At 34.9% G+C, this 8,981-nt stretch overlaps 1 protein-coding gene across 1 annotated transcript; it reads right to left on the minus strand.

Annotated features, from left to right (window-relative positions):
* Positions 1-7,450: 7,450 nt before the first annotated feature.
* Positions 7,451-8,777, minus strand: LOC126707291 (uncharacterized mitochondrial protein AtMg00810-like). The gene is made up of 2 exons (XM_050406888.1): positions 8,674-8,777; positions 7,451-8,473 (listed from the first exon to the last, which is right to left on the minus strand). The coding sequence occupies exons 1-2, from the start codon at positions 8,757-8,759 to the stop codon at positions 7,561-7,563; spliced, it is 999 nt and encodes a 332-aa protein (XP_050262845.1). The 5' UTR covers positions 8,760-8,777; the 3' UTR covers positions 7,451-7,560.
* Between the last annotated feature and the right edge of the window lie 204 nt (positions 8,778-8,981).

Below are 8,981 nucleotides of genomic sequence, written 5' to 3' on the forward strand. Positions count from 1 at the left end.
TTGTTTTTTTTTTTGGCTTCAGACATTATTGTATTTGTGTTTTCAGTATCCTCTTCATTTCAAAAACTGTCCATTTCTTTTATTCCATTAATAAGATTTTATCTTATGGGTCTAACATGTCTTCTATTTATTAATTCTCAATTCTTCTTTAAATATTCAAGGGCATTGATACCGTTTCCTTTGTCATTGTTTGATGTGTATGATGGAGACCCACGTTAAAATCAAATCACCTTTTAGTGAACCTATGTACATTTTCATTTAAAGTGGGGTAGTGATTCTGGACCAACGTTAGAAAGGTGCTCTTCATGATTCAACGGCTTAGTGGGGGTCTTTGTAATTATTTGCTTCTTTATTTTCTCTTATTATTATTATTATTAAAACGCTTTATTTGGCTGTCAGTTGAGATGGCTCCATGATTGATATTGATGAAAACCGAACCGATCAAAGAATTGGATTATCGAGCGGTTCTCAGTTTTATGATCGATCGGAATTAGAATGATAGGTGAACCAATGACATCATGAATAAATAATTAAAATTTTTTTAAATTTATAAAAATAAGTAATAAATTTTATAATAAGCTTTTACCAATAATATTTAAATAAAAAATAAATTCACTTAACTTGCTATTCACGTGACTTTTTGTTGATATATATATATATATATATATATATTTGAATGAAAACTCCATCCAAGCATAAAAAGAAAAAAATAATCTTGCTCTTTGGGCCAAAGTATGTGACACAGCATTACTTTGCCTTACCATGTGAGGGAAAGAAAAACTCCGCATAAAGCTAACATGAAATAAAGTGTCTCTAACCAAATGCCCCAAAGATGAGAAGTGCATGCCAACCCCTTGCAACCCATTGATAACCATTTCCGAGTAGCCTTCAAAGTGGGACTGTTGTAACCCGATTTCCTTTGCGAAGAGCACATCACGCCTTGCTGCCAACAGCTCCAAACATTCCACCGAATGAGGTTTTTTTCTTTTTTTTTTTTTTTTTTTTTTTTTTTTTTTTTTTATCCATCGCACCAGAGCTTTTGAATCTCGCACCACAATGCCCACTCCAACTTCATCACATTCACTAAACATAGCACCATCAAAATTTGTTTTATATTCACCTGGGTTTGGAGGTTGCCATGTACGTCGCCTCACCACCTTGGTGCTGCCAGAATGTTCACGGCAGGAGCTGAACAATTGCAAGAAATTGCAGACCGCCTCTCTGATGCCTCTAAGCGGAACCGATTTTTCTTGCAACCTCGACTTGTTTCTGTGAGACCATATGAACCAAGCCTTTGTTGCAAAAACTTCACACGAACTCTCGGTTTCGACATGATTATAGCCACCAAGTCTTGGAATGAACCCTGTGATGCTTCGCATTGATTTACCCACAGGAAGTCTATATCCCATACATGTTTTAGTGCTTCACAGCCCCACAATGCATGGTGCATGTCTTCTTCAGCTCGGTCACATAAATGACAGACCGATTCAGTCAACACTCTCCTCTTCACCAAGTTTGTTTTCGTAGGCAGACTGTCTGAACATGCTTTCCACATAAAAATGTTTCACCTTCCCCGGCACGTTTAACTTTCCATATGCTCGACCAAAACCCAGCGATCAGCCCTGAGTTTAAACCCGATGCTTCCCCACTCCTTGCTTCTTCGCACAAGGCTCGATACCCGGATTTTACCTAATATATCCCATTCCTTTCTATTAAGTTTGATGTTATCAAATAGTTTTAACCATGCTTTTTAGGATCTCTTTCAATATCGTGATTTCTTCCTCTGATAAATATACTTGTACATGCCATAATAAATTGTTGAAAAGGTTTCAAAATCCAAAATTAACTACTGCAAAATCAATAAGTAAGAAAAAGTCTAATGAAAGAGAACATTGGAAATGAAATATCATTTCTACTCCTTGTTCAAGAACAATACCCTGTTCTAAATAGCAATACAATTTCTCATTTTCTATATAAGTATTTACCTGGTGTAACTCTATAAAAGTTACAAATTTTTTAAACGGTAGATCTATATAAGATTTAAGGGTGAAAAACACAAAAATGCCACCTCATCAATATTCTGTTTAAAAATAAACGAGTCACTTGCCCCCACATTAATTTCCCTAAAATCAATACTTCTCCCGCTAAAGTCTAAACCTGAACAACTTCTTTCTCTAAACTCACTTTCTTCTCCATGACTCCAATCCACACTCCAACGCCCTGCAAATAGCTAAGTTGCCCAGGCTATGATAAACCTAGTTGGGTGCGAAGGGAGAAGATGCTTGTGCTTGCGGTGGAGGATCCAAAACAAGGATGTCAATACCGTACCAGAGGCCGTACTGGTTTGGCCACTGGTACGATATATTTTGGATACCGGTCAATACCGGTATACCGTTTTGGGTTTACCGCTATTTTTTATATTTATAAATATATATATATATATATGTATGTATGCATGTATGTGTCTGTGTATATATATATATATATATTATAATAAATACAAAAGTTTACCATAAAACATTTCCTCAATTCAGAACTAATTATTCATGGTTTTAGACTTTAGTATCAATTAAAAGGGGAAGAAAAAAAAATAGAAAGCTTAAAAGTTACCATTGCATACTAAGAAAACAAATAATACTAATAAGTTAATGCAAATAAGTTACCATTTTGTCCTAACAAAAATTCAAAAATTACAAAACTTAAAAAAAAAAAAAAAAAAACTTTTTTCTGTACCGGCCGATATTGCCCGAAATTGGCCGGTATAGCCGGTATTTTTTCCAGTACGAAACAGGGGGGTCGAGCTTACCGGATTGCTAGCCGGTACGGTATATTTCGGCCGTACTAGCCGGTACGGTACATAATTGATAACCTTGATCCAAAACCATGATGAGGCCGTGGTGGAATAGTTTTGTGTGAAAACTGGTGTTTTTTCTTCATTAATAATTCTTGGTTTTTTTTGGTTTTTTTTTTTTTTTTTTGGGTAAATGTATAAATTTTTGAACAAATAAGGTTAAAAGGGGAAGATCAAAAAAAGGTTTCCATGCTTAGCCCATTGGTAGTATTACCCCTTCTCTACAAGCATTCCACCTTCTTCTGATGTCAAGGAAATTCTTCTTTCATTGAAACCTACTGTATGAGAGCATTGCATTTTTCAACAGTTTTTGAACTCTCTCTCTCTCTGTTAAAAGGAAATTAAGTATTGAATGGGTTGGTTTTCTTTCAAAAATGATATGAAGATTATTTGGGTGTGTTAAGAGATTGAAAAGGGCCATGACGACATTCTTTGGCTTAAGCTTCCATATTTAAGGATTTGCATAAGGAAAAGTACTTATAAGTGGTTTGTTGAATCAGAGATGCTATGACTTTACGAAAATAATTAAATTATGGATTTTAAGGCACCAGCTCTCACCATTGGAAAACTCATAAGTGAAGAAGAGAGGTATATGGTTTTTGTTCTACCTTAGCATAAAAGAGTCGAGATTATCACACGATAACTTGAAAATAGCAAGAAATAGAAATTGATATGAGTGTGGAACCATAGAGAACGAAAATGAGTTTAGAGAGAGAAGCTTTTTAGATTTAGACTTTAAAGAGAGAAGCATTGATTTTAGGGAAATTAATGTGGAGGCAAGTGACTCATTAATTTTTAGACAGAATATAATTTTTTTTTTGTTTACTGAATAAACAAAATATTGATGGTGTGTCATTTGTGTATTTTTCACCCTTAGATCTTATGAAGATCTATGGTTTAAAAAAAGTGTAACTTTAAGAGTTACACCAGGTGTAACTTGAACCTCTCTCTCTCTCTCTCTCTCTCTCTCTCTCTCTCTCTCTCTCTCTCTCCCTCTATATATATATATATATATATATATATATTTTTTTTTTTACTAAGAAAAAAAGTGTTTGAATTTCGTTGAAGGAGATGAATGAACAAGTTTTGTTGCATTAAAAAAAAAAAAGAAAAAAAAAGTGTTTGGTATGAATTTTCTCAAAAGAGATCTCAATCTTCTAAGAAAAATATCAAATTTTAGACATTTGATTTGAAATGAATAACATCCAGTTCCTTAAACAATGAGCTTCAGAATTTGGTTAAGACGAAATCTCTCCCCCCAACTATTGAAAATTTAAACAAAAAAGATTGTCCTTAACTCTTCAACTGAAGGGTTTTGATTCGTACTGATTGCTTCTATCTCCACAGCCCAACATAAAATCTTGCTCTTTTGTTTTATTGGAGACTATAGGTGCCACAAAAAAAAGGAGCGAGAGAGTTATTAATGAAGTAGATGAGGTAATTCGGGCCCAAACAAAAAATTCTAAGTACACCACTAAAAACAAAAAAGTGCTTTCAACTGAATTTGCAATTATCTAGACTTCAACAGTTATAGAAGAATTTTCAGTACTTAGAATTCACAAAATCTGTAAAAAATTTGCCCGTGCGCGCGCGCACACACACACACACACACACACACACACTCTCTCTCTCTCTCTCTCTCTCTCTCTCTCTCTCTCTCTCTTACACACACACACACACATACACACAAAAATATATGTATATCATAGTTGTCAAAACATGAATCGTATTGTAAATCAATTTTTAATTTTTTCGTATCGTGTATCATATCGTATCATGTATCGTAAGATTCACAAACACTTAATAAAATTTTAAAAGAATTATAAATATACATATATAAAGGGTATATTCATTATAAATTTTAAATATATCCAACTAATAACTAATTTATTCATCACTTATGTAAGAGCATCTCCAGCAATGCATGCATACCAAAAATATTAGCTATAATAGAGAATGTGAGCAAAAAAACCAACTCCAGCGGATTATGCATACCCAAATTTTTTTTTTGACTTATGAACAGTAGCCCATCAAATCTGATGGGCTACTGTTCATTAGCTATTGAATTTCTTGAATAAAATATTATACCAACTACTTTTTATATTAATTCTTTCTCTCTCCTTCAGATTTCTTTTTTCTCTCTCATTCTCTTTGTTGCTTCTTTTTTTTTTTTTTTTTTTTTTCTCATTCACTTTGTTGCCGTTGCTTCTTTTTTTCTCATAAACTAAATGAAATTAGAAAATAAAAGAAAAAAAAAAGAAAAAAGAGAAAAGAGAGAGACCTATTCATGAGCAAAAGAATTAATCCAAACACAAAATAAAATCCAATTCTTAAAATAAAGTTGAATCAGAACAAGCAAATATGAAAAAAGGAAAAAAAGAAAAAAACAGAAAAGAAAGAACAAGCTGATCTGACCCAACGACGGTGGAGATGCTGGAGCGGCGCTGGAGCAGCAACTGGAGGATGACAAACCTCTCTCTCTCTCTCTCTCTCTCTCTCTCTCTCTGATGTGAAGCAAAGAGATGCTGGAATGTTCTTGATGAGGTGAAAAATAAAATAAAAAGAAGGGGGCTGGACACTTGTGTGGAGGAGAAAAACAAGAAAAAGAAAAAAGAAAAAATGAAAGGAAATGTGGATGAAAATGAAATGGTTGGAAGAAAAATAATTAAAAAAAAAAAAATCCTAATTGAAAAATATTACTACAATATTTTTACAATATTTTCATAATAAATTTTAAGGAACATATTGTTATTAATTAATATTGGCGAGTAAAAAAATAATTTCAATGTTGGGTTCAAATTAGAACTAGTAACAACTTTCCACATAAATTTTGTTGTGAAAGTATTACGTAAAATGTTTTGAACATAACGCTTCTCATTGAAAAATATAGTTATTAAGGCTGTGTTTGTTTCATGTAAGTGATTTTCCGAAAAATACTTATTTTTCGGAAATGCTATTTTCGGGAAAGGAAAATATTTTTAAGTGTTTGGTTGCATTTTAGAAAATGTTGTGAAAAATATTTTCTGGTGTTTGGTTGTATGGTTGAAAATGCTATTTTCCTACAAATTTTTCACACAGTAATTCAACCCACGGCAGCAAACTCCGACAATCAAAAGCTACAACCACCAAAACACCACCACCACACCACCACAACAACAATAAAAATCAAAATCACACAGAAAACGCATTTTCTCACATTTTCTCACCTGCCAAACAAATAGATTTCATCCCTCAATTTAGAAACACAAATAAAACCCAGAAAAAAAAATCATAATCCGGTCAAATTGAGAGAAGAAGGAAGAGAGGGAGGACGATCGGTTTTGGGGTCGAGAACGATCGGTTTTGGGGTCGAGGACGATCGGTTTTGGGGTGAGACCATCGTGATCGGGGATGATAAATCGGTGCTGCGACTGCGGCGATCGGGGACGACGAAGGGTGCGATTCGAACGGCGATCAGAGACGACGAAAGGTGCGATTCGAACGGTGATCGGCGCGAAGGCGAAGTCAAACGGCTTTGGGCTTTGGGTTCGTTCTCTTTTTGGGTGCGATCTCTCTGGCTGGAGCTTGGCTCTGTGCTCTCTCCCTCTCTCTTCTTCCTCTATCTCACTCTCACTCAGCTTTCTTTCTCTCTCTCTGTTATCCGAAAAATTGTATTTGGAGGTAAAATAAAAACGGAAATCAATTTACACCCAACACACGGTCAGCTGAAAACCATTTCCAGAAAATGCATTTTTCATGCACAACCAAACACTCGTAAATACAGAAAAGCATTTCTGGAAATGGTTTTCACCCAAAACAAACACAGCCTAAAAAAAGAATAAATTATGATTAAAAAAAGAATAAACAATAAATGAAGAAATAATATTTAAATGAGATAGAGAATCTGTTGGAAATATATTTGAAAAAGTAGGTAGGTAAAAGCTAAATGTCACTATTCATTCTCCAAATAGTACAAAAATTTGTTGAAGCTGCTGAAGATGCTCTAATAATATTTAACAAGCTAATTAAATAAATCAAATTAACATGTGTTTATAACATACACATTCAAATTACTTAAATTTAAAAGTGATAATATATTACAAATAACCCAAAAATAATAATTTATTTTCATCATATTCATCAAATTTCCTAATCAACTCCATCTAAGTCAACGCTATCATCATGTTTATAATTTTGCAAATTTATTTCTTCATTAAAATTTTCTTCATCGTTATTCATCATTACATTTACTATCTCTTCTTATTCTTTTTATTTTAATTTTTTTTTTTGGCATTCTAGTTTTTTTGACTTATAACAATAAGGATAAAAATAAATAAGTAAATTTAAATAAATTTTTAAATATTAAAGTGAAAGGTAAGCGTGTACTGTGTAGTCCAATTGTAGGGGAAAGGGGAAAAAAACTTATGAATATATTATTTTAGTAGGAGAAATTAAGTAAACTAATAATTTTTTGCTAAAAACAAGTCTAACAACTTGTTAGATTCAAATAAAAGTACAAATTTTAACAAAAAATCTTATCTTAAAGTGTTAGAAATACTGAATGATTGTATTGTATTTCTTGAATGAAAGAATATACATCACTGCCTTTATATATGAGGCATATGTGTGCAGTACAAGTAGAGTGTAGTACAAGTACAAGTGTGCTATACAAGTAACCTAATTGGGCCTAAAGCCCATAACATAATACATGTTAACAGCCCCCCTCAAACTCAAGGTGGATGTGAGACCAACTTGAGGTTGTCAACCAAATCACGAGTGCGTCCCTTAGGAAGTGACTTGGTGAAGATATCTGCAAGTTGATCTTTGGAAGAGACGGAGAAAAGCTTAAGAGCACCATGGACAAGATGATAACGGATAAAATGACAATCAATCTCGATGTGTTTAGTCCGTTCATGAAAGACATCATTATGAGCAATATGAATGGCACTCTGGTTGTCACAATAAAGGGGAGTAGCAGAGGAGGTGGACACACCCAAATCCTTAAGGAGCCATCGTAGCCAAAGGAGCTCAGATGTGGTATCAGCAAGAGCACGATATTCTGCTTCAGTACTGGAGCAGGCCACAAAAGTTTGTTTCTTACTTCGCCAAGAAATCAAAGAAGAACCAAGGAGAAAACAGTAACCTGTAGTAGACCTGCGATCAGTAGGATCTCCTGCCCAATCAGCATCAGAGAATGCACGGAGTACAAGAGGAGACTGAGCTGAGTAGAAAAGGCCATGAAAGAGGGTGCCCTTCAAGTATCGAAGAATGCGCAGAACAGCAGCATAGTGAGTTGATCGTGGAGCAGACAGATACTGGCTCACCTGATGAACAGCATAGGAGATGTCTGGACGAGTAACTGTGAGATAAACTAGGCTGCCAACCAATCGTCTGTAAAGAGAGGGATTAGACAATGGTTTCCCCCCTGAGGGAGTCAGATGCGCATTAAGCTCAACTGGAGTGTCAACAGTCTTGCTATCAGTGAGTCCAGCTCGAGACAAGAGTTCAGAAGCATACTTAGCTTGAGTAAGATAAAGTCCATCAGTAGAATGAGTGATTTCAAGACCCAAGAAGTAGCTGAGATGTCCAAGATCTTTCATCTCAAATTGCTGACTGAGAAAATCCTTGAGTTCTTGAATGCCACTGAGGTCATCACCAGTTATGATCATATCATCCACATACAGGAGAAGTAAAATAGTGCCTTTGTCAGTGCGACGAAGAAATAAGGCAGAATCATAATGACTGGCCATGTAACCCAAATGAGAGATGGTAGAGCTGAATTTGGTAAACCAAGATCGTGGAGCTTGTTTAAGGCCATAAAGTGCACGTCGAAGGTAACAAACCTTGTTTGAGTCAACAGAGAGACCAGGAGGAGGTTGCATATAAACTTCTTCATGTAAATCCCCATTAAGGAATGCATTTTTGACATCCATCTGAAAAAGGTCCCATTTACGGGCAGTAGCAACAGCTAAAAGGGCACGGACAGATGAGATACGAGCAACCGGAGCAAAGGTCTCTTCATAATCAATCCCATACTCCTGTGTAAAACCTTTTGCAACAAGACGAGCTTTGTAGCGCTCAATGGACCCATCAGAGCGAGTCTTAATCTTGTAGATCCACTTACAACCAACCACAGATTTCCCGGGAGGGA

This window comes from Quercus robur, chromosome 11, assembly GCF_932294415.1.
Source record: "Quercus robur chromosome 11, dhQueRobu3.1, whole genome shotgun sequence".
NCBI lineage: Eukaryota > Viridiplantae > Streptophyta > Magnoliopsida > Fagales > Fagaceae > Quercus > Quercus robur.